The following is a 15,014-nucleotide window of genomic DNA, read 5'->3' on the forward strand; positions in this document are numbered from 1 at the left end:
GACGCAATGGACATCCATTCCTCCAAGAGATATCGACGACGGCAAAGACAGCGACAAGCAGGAACAAACTTGATTTGCTGGTCAAAAGACGTCGGACTCCTTAGTCAACATCACGTCTTGGACCAGCAGGGACCAGGTCTCCTGCGAAGAAGCCAGGCCGGCATTTGGTAGGTACCCTAGATACTTTGCCGACTTGATGTCGCCGATTTTAGCCTGGTGCGCACTTGGACACAGCCGAGAAGTCCCTGAAGGCAATGACGCCCTGTTCGCCTATTCATTCATTGCCAGTACCAAGTTGCAGTGGTGAAGCGACATTGATAGCTCGCTGATAGAGTGGCAATTGTGGTTGTCTTTGTTGACTGACTGTTTGATACCTTTCAAGTATCCTTTGCGCAGTTCAAGTCTGAACAAGGGGAACCAATAGAGAGTGCAGAAGTTGCGGTGAGGATCCGGTTCGCCCACACTCGCAACTGAAGTTCCTCTGCTCGAGGCATCGTTTGTGCGAGGTACAACAGAAGTGCCCCGAGATCTCTGTAATGTACGCGGAGTTCGCGGCCTCGGGCTTCTCTGTAAGCCTAGAGGGAAGGCCTACCTATGAGAACAATTCTGTGTACGGTAACCTTTCAGTACGCTACACCGACTGTGTACTATGTAGTGTACGCAGTACACAGTACACACTCGGAATGAGAAGTGAGCTCGTCCTAGTTGCTAGCGACTAAAACGCCGCTGCTGCATATTGGCATCTCCGGAAGTTTTCAGTGAATCCTAGTCCCTAGTCAAGCCAACACTGGAGAGATTAGCATCAGCCCCAGCTTCGACCCAGATATCTCTTGCTATGTCACCGACGAAGCTGTGGTTTTCGAAAACCATGACGAGAGCTCGGATTGTACAAAGAAAAAAAGAAGAGCAGTATTGTCTTTGGCGACGGGAAGCACAAACTCGATGCTGTTCTGCAAGTTGAGAGAAGAATGCATCTGTCGGCTGGGTCGAAGTTTTTCCTGGCAGATTGGTGGGATGATGTGCAGCATCAACGAGTCAAGAGTCGAACGAAACGAGCCTGAAGATAGAACCCTGTCCTTGTCTCATTTTTTTTGATCCCTGTCATCTGCTGCCTGTGTCTTGATCCGTGAATGGCTGCGTTGACAGAAAATGCCGAACGGTGAGGGGTTTCGGCGCGAAAAGGCTAGCACTGTGATGGAGGTATCGCCCGTATCGCTCCATTGTCGACGATGAATGACGGCAGGATAATTTCTGGTAATTTCAATCAAAATAACCGCAAGATTTTTCGACAAGTCTACGTATAACAAGTCGTCGCTTGCCTGCCATCACAGGGCACACTGAATTTGAACATTTTGTAACCGGTAGAGAGCACAGGAAAAAGGGGCCTGATAGGTTAGGTAGGTACGTAGCGGTTGATCGTTACCTTGGGCGCTGAGGAGGGAAGACTGTTTACCCGATCGCTCACCACCTCACCGTCGACGATAGTGCACCAATTGGTCTATGTGGTAGTGTAGTGTACTACTGCTGCGTACCTAGGTAGGTTTTTTTTTGGCTCGTTGGGTTTCAGGCTTTCTTGCATTACTACTGCAAGATCTCCTCAGTCAGATCTCTGGTTGCTGCGACACTGTTCACGATGCGGCGACGCGTTAGCCGCAACCCGCTCGCGTTGGAGGCGGGCACCGTTGAAGGGCCCAATTCCCCAATACGTACCCCAAGGACCCCCCAAAGACCCTCCTTCAGCACTGTCGCGTGCTTACCAGCATCGTTTTCCGTTGGAGGAATGTGGTGGAATGCGAGGCGAGCCGCTGCTGGCTGGTGTCTCGAGTCGCACCAGTGGCGTCGTTAGGGATGGCGGCAAGCCCCCTCCCAGTGTGTCGAAACGGTGTGTGTGTGTGTCGGTGTCTGTGGAGAGCTGGGCAGCAGGGCAGATCCGAGAACAGAGGTTGGTGTGAGGCTCTGGGAGGGTCCTGATGGTGAACCCACTCCTGCGGATTCTGTGCAACATATAAAAAATTGGAGATATGAGGGGCATCTTGGGGCATCTTCCACTTCTAGAAGCCGGCTGAACCCCCCCGCAAACGGTTGAAACCGATTGCTGGAGCTGGATGTTGGAGTATCGACCAATATCAAAGCAATCGATGGACAACATCCATCGTCAAAGTGCAGGTTGAGTTTTTGGCAACACTCAATCGCCTTGCGAACCCGACATGGCTGTTCTCGCTTCAGGCTTTTGCGCGCCAAGGGAATGTCACAGCCATGTCCTGCCCGCCGCGGAATTTGTGACAAGCCGTTACAAAGGGCATACCGTGTCGCTTCAGGAGACGAGTCAGGCTCATGACTGCACTTCTACAGTGTTTGGGCCACATGTGGTGAACTGTCTCTGCGGTAGGTAGCGTCAGTCCATCACCATATTTGATGGTAGGTCTCGTACCAAAATACCTAGGCGCTTTGCGGCGCAAGATGCACACCTCGTCGGCGACGACCTCGACGAACGGAAGCTACCCGGAGGTCGAGAGCTTTTGAGGTGTCGTTGAAAATACTTCCCCACCTGTCCATCTGCCCCGCGAAGGACCCAATCTCCATCTTGTTGGTCGCTTGGCGACAGATATCTGGATGCACGGCTACCTTATCAATCACCTGCTACATCATACTAGGTACCTACCTACCTATGTACACTACATGCTACACTACATGCCCTTGTGGGGGTGTCTAGATTTGAATGCTTACCACTACGACCGAGAGCCTCCCACGCGTTCCAAAGAACAACGCTCCCATCGGCCGGTCGGAAGGGGAGAATAGGGTATCCTAAACCGGATTCCCGTCCTGTGTGGCCACATTACTGCGTGAGATGAGTCGTTTTTGTTCCAAAAGGCGGCAGGCGAGAGGTGTGGTCGGGGGTTCGCTTCGCTCAAAATCACCTCCAACGACCTTCCACACCTTTTCTACCATCAAGTACCGAGTTGTACTCTTGGTCCCCTGTCACAAAGGTAGGCTGGTGGCGTTCTTGGATACAACACTGTGTCGTAATGAACACTCGTTCCGCCGTTACTCACTCACACCAACCACCTGGAAACAGAGGATGGAATGTAACCAGGACGATTCGACCCCCAAAAGCGAGAGCTGAGTGGCATTGAACGACGACGGATGGCCTTGCCTCTCCAGGAAAGTCGATATGCACCTTGGGAAAGAGCGCTCAACACACAACAACGTGAGCACTCCTATATCGGCCGATATGGCTACACCACCCTGCCGTTGCTTGCCGACTTTACGAAAAATCAGCATTGGCAGTCCGTCTTCTCAAAGAAGCAGCGGTCCAGGAAGAAACAGGAAGCCTTCGGTCGAACACGGTCCAATTGGAAGTCATGGAGGTCGCTTCCATAAATTGGCGTTGTTCCTGCCAGTTTGACAACAAGAAAATGGCCGATGCACAACCGAAACTGAATCTTCTCACCCATCATCGCAGCGAGGGCACTGCATCACACACTGAACAGGCAAGAACGGCTACTATGATGTCGGCACAATATGTGATACCTGCTGCAGTGCCTCTTTCCAGCGTACCTACCTCTACTTACCTCAAATAATTTCCTACGGAAGCGGAAGGGACGAGTTCGGAGTACCTAGTGTGACGAACAAGTTGCGTGATCTTTGCATACACCACTTTGTCCGAGCTTTGCCCGAGCTTAACGAAATCCTGAATGGGCGGCACACTCTTCTTGTGAACCGAACGAAATCGATGATGGATGATTGTTTGCAAGCCAACCGCCCTCGTCTTTCAATTTCTTGTTGTTTTGTTTTCTGATATGTATGTAGTTTAATCACTACATCAAAAATGCCCCTCCCCACCCATGTTCTCCATGATGGGACGGCCAAGCGGGCCAACATGCCCCTCAAACTGCGCCCCGGTCAAAACCAATCCAGCGGCGGCCTGAGGTGCTCCAGTGTTTCCCGTCTTCGTCTCCGAAATGACGGGCCATGCTATGCTGGGAACGGAATCCGCTCTTGACAACAACCCAACATTGCAGCGGTGAACGGTTATGCCATCCATACCTACAGGGCATCCTTTTATGGCTTCTGCTGACCCGTAGAACGATGACACCATCTCATAAGAACAAGGCCATTCAGTCTCTTGAAACACGCACTTGGATCTGGGACCAAAAGACCCCTAAGAACTGATCATCGAGCCATCCACCATCCTCGCCGACACACCGATGGCCAGCCAATTTTACAGGCCAAGCTAACTTGACCAAGATCTTCACTTTGCAGCATGGCTAGCCAACCCTTTTACTTAACCGCTTCCTAGGCGTCATTAAACGACAAAATCAAGGCGGTTTCGTGGTGAAGCTGTCGGTGTCTTCCACTGGCAACTGAGGACCTGTCATGGTGAGGCGGTCCCTGGCTGTTCTCCCACTCTTCTCATCAAATGAAATGTTCCGACACCCGGGCTGGCTTCGCTCATCATTACGCGGATGATCTTGGGGGGGCGTCTGCACCGTGATCCAACCTCTTTGGGCATGTTACACAGGCCAACAGTAACCAGAAAGCCCGGAGTGATCATCCCCGTTGCCGCGACACCCAAAGCCTGCGAGTACCTACGGTACAGTACCGTAACGAGTAACGACACCTTCTCGAAGCAAGCCCTCGGCCCTTCTTCGTAAACACCCTGCGCTGTCAATTTATCACTGCACAGTCAAGGTATACTATGTATGTGCATCCCCGGCACCCCTTGGCGGTCAGTTTCGTTTCTTCCACACCAACAAATGACGGCGACTGCGACCAAAAACTGATTTTGCATCTCGCGGTAGAAATGAACGAGCGAGCGAACCATGGATCTGCGCACCTTCGGCGGTGATTCCTCAAAGGGAAATCCGCCTTGGCGATTTAAAATCATGGCTGATGATCGCCGCCAGGATCCTGCACGCTAACACAGACGCATTGTCCAACCTCGGTTTGAGGGAACTCGGGCGAGGATTTCACGGCCGCAACTTTTGCAATTGCAATTGAAATTTCGAATCGTCGAATTCGTTAAAAGCGCCGACTAGCATGGTCAGAGATAGGGACCCTTCTAATCCAAGAAATTGGTGTTGAATGCAATTTGCGCAGGCCCGTCAGAGAGAACAAAAAGGGCGCAACGCCTTGGTCATGACCGTGCTTCTGGCTGCAACAAATGGCCTGACAATCTGACCAAAAGGTGAGCAAAAGGAACCCGACCGAATGGGTTGGCTGGTTGTTGAGTGTTCGTGACGATGACACAGGCCAATAAGAGTTTCTGCTCGATTCTCGAGGTCATCAATGACCTGCTCAATGCACACCAAGCACACCCCCTTTCGAGCCAACACTACGTAGTGTACAGAGTGTCAACCCAACCTAGGGTGCCGATTCCGCCGATGCAGCAAGTGATAAGCCTGCTAGAGGTGGCCTATTACGGCATTTACTCGGCGTTGTTGCTGGCAACGAAGAACGGTGAAGTGCAAGGACAACGGCCTCGTTGGCTGTCCACAGAATTCACGAGTTTCACAGCCTACAATCTGAAGCTCTCCTGCTTCGCGCCGTCTTGAGTTTGTCAAGCTTTTGTGCTCCATCGGAGCGTATTCCACACGGGTGCAACGTACGTCAACTGTTCTGCTAAGTGGAAGCCATTGCCGACGGCAGCTGTCCACTGGCAAGGGGCAACGGCAGCGGCAGCGCCCGCAACAGCTTCTAGAAGGGTTTGTAAACAGCGAATAAGCTCGACAAGGACTCCTACAGTGTATGTTCTGACGGTCTCGCATCATCTTCAAATCACCGAACCCCCCTCCCCATCCTTAGCACAATCATCATCGCCAGCATCAGCATCATCGGGATCGGAGGAGGTTGGCTCTTTGTGGCAAAACGTACCTTTTGCATAATTCGTTATGAGCATCATCGAGTGGGTTGCTCGCCTTGTTGATTTCTCCCCGAGTCATGGCTCCACGCCGCGGCATCGGCCTTTCACTTCGCGGCCTGGTCCATGCCAGAAATGCTCCACTTGACCGTGAGCAGAGGTCGGCCCCGACTGGTCCGGGCTGCCGATGTCTTCTTGACTACCGCTTGGCGGTCTGTTGCAGGCCGACCTCCTCGCTCCGGTTTGCTCTACGGTAGCTCAACAACGTGGCTAGCGCTGTTATTCGTCGCTGTGAGTGTCGGATACTTTTTTTCATTTTTTTTTTCTTTGCCTTGTTCGCTTGGCTTGCGTGCTGCATGTCGATTTTTCGGCCAATGGTCATTCTTCTTCTGACACTTGTCAGTCTCTCTTGAAGTCTTTTGGTGTAACCATGTAACTGCCTGCCCCCCTAACTCAAACTCCAGAAAATCTCTCTGCTTTCTCGTCGCGGCTGTACCAGGGGGCAGTGGTATTGTAATGGCATCGTCGTATCGTGGTAATTTTGGTGAAGATCTGATCTGATCCTTGACAAAAGCCAAGCCGCCGATATCAAAACAGGGAAGTTTTTGTTGAGGTCCCCTAGGTGCCGAAGAAGAAGCCCTAACCGGAAACGGTTTGGTCAGGCGAGAGACGAGAAGAAAAGAGCACAAAGTCACGGCTTCCTCTCGGGCGTGGAATCCGACTTTGAGTTTGGTTGGAGGTTGGCCGTTTATCAAAGTGTTTTGGTCGCCGAGGAGAAAACACGCCAACGCTTCGTATCACAAATGCGAGTGGACGTTGCAGGAGGTGGAATTTGGAGAACCCCCCTCATCTTCCCATACATCGCCCACGTCCCTTCCCGTGGTGTTCCACAACCCCTCTTTTTGCTCTCCAAGATGAAGGGACCCAAAAGTTCCCAGTCCCTTGGTGACGTGGTGTGCCTTATACATGTACCAAGGTGCTTCAAGTGAGGTCAGGCACCGCACCATCCATCCATACGGCTACGTGGGACACTACATGATCTAGCAGCTCGGCCGCCGGAGCAGAAGAACAAAAAAAAAAGGGGGGGGGGCTTAAAAAGTGGTTCGCGGGAGCGAGTGAGGATGGAGAGGGAACTTTTTTGGAGCGTTCCGGCGCGCGGGAGGGGCGGTGGGCGCACCGGGGAAAACTGGGACTCCGTCTGCCCACCCCCACCGCCGAGCGACGGGAGGGTCCACGAAAAAAAAAAAAAAAATGGAGAGAGTCCGGGTTTTTTTCCATCGATCACGTTCGTCCACCCACACACAACCCGCTTTCGCTCCCACTTTGTCCACCACCACCGCCCATGGACCGCCCACCGTTCACGCGTTTTCTCCTTCCTCCACCAGGCCCAAACCCACTCTACACTACAAGCGCCCGCATTCCCACAATTCCTGTTGCGAATCGGTTTTCGCGGGCACGCACCAGACACCCACATCACGTCCAAACGGAAGGGGATGATGGGATCGCAGATGCCAGATGCCTGATGGATGGGTAGGCATAAGTTGCTCGGAAGATGAGATGGAGGGCTGCCCGCCCCGATGGATAGTGCACCAGAGATCTCGGGAACTCCACTGGACCCATGAGTTTAATGACACCCATGAGCCCACGGGCGAACCGCTGAACCGCTGAATGGGGCTGAACAACGGTTGAAGTTGCCGAAGGCTGGTGGGCTGTGGATTTCCAAGCACTCCAACAACAACCTAGAGATCAGATCACTGAAAGGTGTCTAAAACTCCACTATCTGCAATGACGACTACCATGGCCATCAATGTTTCCACAGAAAATTGTTCAAAGGCACTGGGAGAACGCATAAGACAAAAGCCAAAAGAGCCAAATCTTTTGCGTTTCTTTTTACACAATTGAAAAGGCGTCCATCATTCACCGCATCAAATCCCAAGACCCCAGAACCATGGAACTCGGCCAGATAGGGGCCAAAGGGGGAAGGGGAACCTGCACCACATGACCATGGCGTCTTTTTTATTCCCTCGCTCTTTGCTCGCTACAAACTCAAAGAGACGACAGAGAAACGAACGGCAAGCAAGCGCTGCCAGAAGGCGAACCTTGACGGCCAGCCAGCCAGCCAGCGAAAGTGGTAGCCTGGTTCACTAGACTCCCAGATTGGCTAGTATTAGGCCTTGAGCAGGACCCTGTATCTTACTAGGGCCTGTTGGCGTTGCTTCGTGTGTTGCTTGGTGCGCTTTTGAAGGACCCTTGATCCTGGATTGACGACAACTCGGCCAGGGAATTCAAACTGGAAAGAAACGAAGAGAAAGGACTTCCGACCCTGGACTCTGACCTGACTCCTGGGCTTGCATAAGTTGCAGTCGGTAGCAGACAAGATATGAAGGAAAGTATGACATGAATTTTGATGCTTGCCTGAATGTGGCACAGGAAAAAATGCCTACGGTAATGCATTGATATCTTTTCTCATGTCAAGGAATCGCTCAAGGCAGGGCAAGTTTGAAGATGGACATGGAGCATGGGTCAGCCATGTGAAATGAATCGTTCGAATTGTTCGAGGTAATCTGTCTTGGCGGCGAGGGGGTCTTCAAATTCCGCGAAATCACCCAAATCCCCAATTCACCCTATGGTCAACGACAATGAGTGTTCTGGGGTTTCAGGAGAAGATGAGTGTGACAAGCATGTGACTGACACGACTTGACGCGCCGGCATTCAGGGTATGAGAACCCGGGCCAGAAATTGCTTTGGTCAACTGAATGATTGACTGGGCAGTCATGCTTGTTGGTGCCCGTTGATGCTGCTGGGCTGGTCAAAATCATACCCAGATGGTATTTTGTGATCAGATTACGGGAGTGAGATAAGGTTTTTACGCTATAGGGTACGACGTTGCTACGTTACACGGTAACGGCGCTTGAGGGGAAAAAAAGAAAAGAAGGAAAAAGAAACAAAATAAAGAAAAGAAAAAAAAAAGAGGGAGGAAAAGACAAGGGCAAACATTTCAATAACAAAAAGAACGTTGGGATCTGCTCACTTCACACTACGTAGCAACACACAAAGAGAGAGAGAGAGATCTTCCAACTCAAGTCCGAAGCCATTACATACACTACCGGTTCTACTTATCCATAGCAGATATGCTCCCTGAGCTAACCACCAACCCTAACCTCAATATAGTAAGGCTGGCGCCCAGCTGCAAGCCATCTGCAAGCCCGCTGTAACCTCTGGGTGCTTAGAGTGGGTACGTTAACGTGGCCATACAGGGGGGTAGCTGCTTAGCAAAAGAGGAGGTTCTGGTGACTGCCATACTTTTAATTCCTGTTTATTTTATCTTTTTATCCTTCTTTTTATCTATTATTAATAATACTAACTATAAAAACAGCAATATTTTCAAGCATCCCTCCCAACTATACCTTAAATTGACATCGAAACTGTTAAGGTTATCTATATATAATTAGCTATACAATCTACCTTACTAACTAAATTTAATTTCTTCTTTTATAATTGTAACAAAAGACTTTAAGAATTCCAAAGTTTTTACTATTAATAATAAATATAACATTATTTCCCAGCAACTTTCCTCCCTTAGATTTGTATACGTTTCTAATATATCTCTAGATAGTAGTAACTATTATTTTAAGTAGATTCGAGAGTGATGGAGGTAATTTATTAAAAAATATATATTAAATAAGAATTATCTAGTAAGGTACTTTATTAAATTATAAGGAAGGTACTAACGCAATAAATAAAATAGTATTAAAAAAGAGTAGTATGAAGGCAGGGTATTTGTATAGATAGAGGAGTTAATTATTATTAAAAATAAAAACAAGGATTAATACTAGTAATAATATTAATCGATTAAAATCAGTGCCGTTTTAGTACCCTCCTCCTTAATTATTATATTATCTACCCCTATCTCGGCCGTAATAAGAGTCTAATTATCTACTTCTATAAGTTTAATAATAAATTTAAACTGCTTAAATTTACTAAAATTAGAAATTCGATATTATTTACAAAATACCTTTAACTAAACTACATTAAGAGTATTGTAATTTATTATTAATTCGTTAAGGGTAGCTTCTATATCCGGCTTGAAATAATTATTAATAACCTTAGTATCGTCAGCTTACTAGAACTCTAAAAAATCAATATACCGCTAGTTAATATCTTTTATCCGGATTTTATAGTCTTCTAAACCATCTGGATGAATTATAATACTATAATTGATAAAAGATTTAGTTACCAAGTTAGGGTTTTACTTATTAAAATAATCAATTACTCGTATATTAAAGTATATAAGTATAATCCTTTTTTTTAAATAGGGTCTATTTGTCAAAGTCGCCATTAATAGCCTCATACTCTTTAATATACAACGGATATTTGGTAAACATATAAGCTTTAAGGGATCTATTAATATAAGTATCGAGGGGTTGTAATAGTAGGGTAAGGCTACTAAATATTAGCGCTTTATTAATACTATTTTTATTAAAGATATTAAATATACCCTTAATTTTATGAAACCTAATAATATTAAAGACTAAAAGAGCTTTATTATTTTAATTGCTAACGATATATTGCAATTCTTTCTCAATCCATTTAACTATTAATTTCTTATTATTATAAGCCGTATTATTAAATTCAACTATAACCCCGGGATAATATATATTAATTTTATTTATATAAAATAGTATTAAGAAAATAAAAAACGTTAAAGTTTAGGAAAAAAGAAAATAGACTTAGGAAAAATAAAATTAGACTTAAGAAAAAAAAAGAGAATTCGGGAAACATATTAGGAATTTAGGAAAGAAAAAAGGTAAGAATTCTAACTTTTACCTTTTTTCTTTTTCTTCTTTCTACCCTATATACGCATAGCACAATACTAATCTACCCGCCTCAATTTGAATTTACCTATTTACTTACGAGTAATAGGATAATACAATATTAATACTCGATTTAGGACTTATACGCATTTTACGGTTTAAAAGCGTAATATAAGGGTAGAAGAAAAGAAAAGAAAAAAGGTAAGATGTTAGAAAGGGAACCCTATATACGTATAGTACAGCGCTAATCTACCCGTCTTAGTTCGGATTACCTATTTACCGGCGGATAATAGGCAATATAGTATTAGTACTTAATTTAGGACTTACACGCGTCTTACGATTCAGAGGCGTAATACAGGGGGGGGGGTAGTGGATTAAAAGAATAAAAGAAAAAAAATAAAAGAAAAAGATAAAAGACAAAAAGAAATATCTAATATACCCTATATAATCCTCCTCTTTTTAATATCAACTATTGCTTTAAAAATAAGCTTGGGTTTTAACCGCCAAACCCCATTTACAAAAATATATAGAATCAAGATTGCTTACTATTTACTCTAACCACTTCAGTCGGTCTTACCCGTAATAGTATTATTGCCTCTAATATTGTATATTATATTTTTAAGAAATTCAAAAAGAATAGGGGTCTCCTCGAAGTTAATAATAAACTGCTTAGTAATCTAATTAAGAATAAGAAAATTAATTAATAATAATATAAAAATGGAATAAATAAAACACCTACCTTATAGAGAGTAGTCGGTATATATATTAAATAATTAATATTATAGGACATTCTAAGTAGATACTTAGATACTCTATCTTATTATAGTAGCTGCTTACCAGAGCGTATAGTCTATTATATAAGAGTGTTCGTCCTATTAACCTTTATTAAGGTTAACGAATTATTAATTAATATAATACTAACCTAATATCTATTTTACTTATACTTAGTAAAATTGTATACAAAGTTCCAAATTAAGGTTCGCGATAACTCTTATCTTTAACTTCCTTTAATAAGATTATTATTAATCGTTATATACTATTACTCTATCTAGTAATTAGTTACTCACTTTATTATTCTCTATTATTATTATTTGTAAAATATATCTTTGTATAATAAATAATACCTATAGCTCAATCTCAAACCGACTTTATTATTTCTATTATCTCTTTCTTTTATTAAGAGGGGAAATATATTAGGTTTAATAATAATTTTTTGGATTTATTAATTATTATTTAGCTTTTACCTATTTAAATTAAGCATTTATATATTTACTCTTAGAAGTCCCCTTTCTTTACTATTTTATTACTATTTAATTAAGTTTAGAAATTAAATTAAATAATATTAAAGATTAATTAAGCAAGCCCCCGGATAGTTTTCGAATTCTAGGATGAAAATCTAATATATAAAATACGTTAAATCGTTAAATTTACTACACTCGAACTGCAGCTTTACTATAAGTAAAGATTTTAGTAATTAACTATTGAATTATTTATTAAAACTACCTAATTATATTTAAGTAATGAAATGAATCTTTCTAAAATGGAATCCAACTAGGCCGCTAATACTAATAATAATATTTATAATAAAAAATGAGTTATTAGTTTAAATATAATAGACTATAAAATTCAATAGGTTTTATGTAAATATTACTAGTTAGTCGCTAATTACCTACTTCCAATATACTAAATTTAGCTATTTTCTACTAAAGAAGGCATATTGTTATAATTCTAAAAGAAGAATTAAAAATAATTTATAGCCCGAATTAACGAGAATAATACAATCGTTAATACTATTATTTAAGTACTAATTCCCCCTAATATTAGTAGTACCGCCGCTTTAGTAATTATTAATATTTATTCTTCGCCGGCCAGTTTCTCGGATATAATTAAAATAATTAATATACTAAATTATATTAACATAGTATAAATTTCTATACCGCCTTCCTTACTACTTATACCTACTAAATAATATACTTAATTAAATCTAATTTTATAACCCTTTTTGCCTACTAAATTAATAATTTTCTAAATGAATTTAATTATTAAAATTACTACTAATATTACTTAATTATTAGCTACTAATTATATTACTAAATATTTCAAAAATTTTATATAAACCGAAACTCTTCTATATTTCATAAAGAAATAATAGTAGAAGTAAATAAAAATAATATACGGGAATTATCCTTGCTAATAATTTTCCGGCCTATTTTATTAATTAGAATTAAAATACTATACGCTTTATTTAATATAATATATAGCCTAGAAGTAAATCCCCGAATCCTCTACTTTATTTTATAAAACCTATTTAAAACGTTATATATTTAATTTAAAATAGTATAAAGCCCGGTTTCGATTTCCTAGCCCCTACTACTACAAAAAATAATACTTCTCAACCTTATAAAAGTTCTACAATTTATTATAACTAGTACTCTAATAGTCTCATTAGTTCTACTAATATAATAATTAAAATTAGTATAAGAAATGCTTATAATATTACTAACTTAATTAATTAAATAAAAAATCTTTAAATTAACTATATTAATTAATAATCCCTATTTAATAATATTAACCAACTTTCTACTTATATATACAATTATATACTACTTCTAACTATTAATTATTAAATATCTAGTTAAACTATACGAATAAACCCTAAAGGCTTAATAGATTAAATTCCGGCTAATAAAAAAGAAGCCAAATAGTAAGAATATTAAATTTATTAATAAGAGATACTTTTAATAACGTTAAATAATAGCGGTTACTTTCCCCCTACTATTCTTAAGGTCCCCGCCTCTTTAATATACTTAGTTTTTTACTAAAATATTTCTTTTATTAATAATTTATAGTCCGTCGGTTTTAATATTAGTTCTAATACTTTTAATCCGTTAATTAAAGTTAATAATAATAATATAATAATAAGTAATTTAATACTTTGTAAGATACTTGAGGATTTATATAATTGTATTAAAGAATTAGAAAATCGAAATTAAATTCTTATTAATTTTATTCCTAAAACTAATATAGGATACCGCCTATCCATTAAGGAGGAGCTATTTAAAATTCTCGATATTGGAATATATTTTACTAATATAAAATTAAATAAGAAGAAAAAGGGCGTATATTAAAACGGTAAAATTAACGTCTATATAGCCTTTTATAAGTTTAAAAATACAATTAAAGGGTATTTAAAGGATTATTTAGAAAGACGTTAGGCTATTACTAATAACCTTAATTAACTATTTCGAAGTATAGTATTATATTAATAGAATTTCTCTCTTTTTAAAGATAAATATAATAAGTATCGTAATAATTTTAATAGAACTCTTAATACGTTTAACTCTATCTTTAAAACCAAGCTTTATAATGCTTGAAAATAGTTAAATACAAATAAATTCACTATAGAACTAAATAAATTTAATAAACTATTACTATACAACTATTTAATTATACTATTTAAATATATTCACTTTTAGAAAAATATTTTTAATTTCCAATTATATATTTACTTATAGAATAATTACACCTTATAATACAAACTACCTATATTTCTTCTAAATAAAACATTCGTATTAACGATTATATTAATAAGGTTAAATAAAAGGCTTTACCTATATACTAATAATTTTTTAAAATACCAAAAATTGCCCAGTTAATTTATTACGTAGCTGATAATTTTAATAATAGGGACGATACTTCTTATATTTATACTAGCTTTTAAATAAACTATAATAATAATAAACCTTTTGAAAAAAGTTTTTATTTTATAATAACGGGTTCGGTAACAAATAGGACGGAAAATCTTATTTTAATAAAGGATTTTAGAACTTTAATAATAAATTTAATAAACGTAGTATTAGCCGGTTAGGTAATAATAATAGCTACTAGTATTATTAGAGTAAAAAGTTTAAATAATATTAAATTTCGTAGGATGGTTATTATATTTATACCTCTACTATAATAATTTTTACAGACAATTCTAATATAAATAATGAAATTTATTACTTATAGAATAGAATAAAAGTTAGAATTTTATGAATAATTTTGAAAAAAAAATGGGAGAGTTTATAATAAATATTTCCAAAATTAAATATAATAATAAACCTTCTACCTATTTTACTAGCTACTTAGCCCCTACTAAACCTTTGTCTCTTAGTATCTTATTATTCAATATTTATTTATGTATAATAAATAACGGACCGAGGGTTATCCTTAATATAATTCCTATTAGAAATATTAATTCTAATAGGCCCGTACAACCCCTATTATTAAATCTATTATCTAATACCAATTCTATAACAATTTTAAATATTTAGAAAAAGCCTAAATATTTTATAGGT

The 15,014-nt window shown here is 40.5% G+C and overlaps 2 protein-coding genes across 2 annotated transcripts; one reads left to right on the forward strand and one right to left on the reverse strand.

Annotated features, from left to right (window-relative positions):
- Window positions 1-4,319: 4,319 nt before the first annotated feature.
- NEUTE1DRAFT_100044 (uncharacterized protein) lies at window positions 4,320-4,825 on the reverse strand (the record flags this gene model as incomplete). Its single annotated transcript, XM_009851788.1, has 3 exons — window positions 4,320-4,501; window positions 4,594-4,679; window positions 4,752-4,825. 3 exons carry the CDS (start codon window positions 4,823-4,825, stop codon window positions 4,320-4,322), a joined length of 342 nt encoding a protein of 113 aa, XP_009850090.1.
- A 418-nt stretch (window positions 4,826-5,243) lies between these two features.
- Window positions 5,244-5,555, forward strand: NEUTE1DRAFT_136925 (uncharacterized protein; the record flags this gene model as incomplete). Its single annotated transcript, XM_009851789.1, has 1 exon — window positions 5,244-5,555. One exon carries the CDS (start codon window positions 5,244-5,246, stop codon window positions 5,553-5,555), a length of 312 nt encoding a protein of 103 aa, XP_009850091.1.
- Between the last annotated feature and the right edge of the window lie 9,459 nt (window positions 5,556-15,014).

This window comes from Neurospora tetrasperma (genome assembly GCF_000213175.1).
Source record: "Neurospora tetrasperma FGSC 2508 unplaced genomic scaffold NEUTE1scaffold_2, whole genome shotgun sequence".
NCBI classification, from domain to species: domain Eukaryota; kingdom Fungi; phylum Ascomycota; class Sordariomycetes; order Sordariales; family Sordariaceae; genus Neurospora; species Neurospora tetrasperma.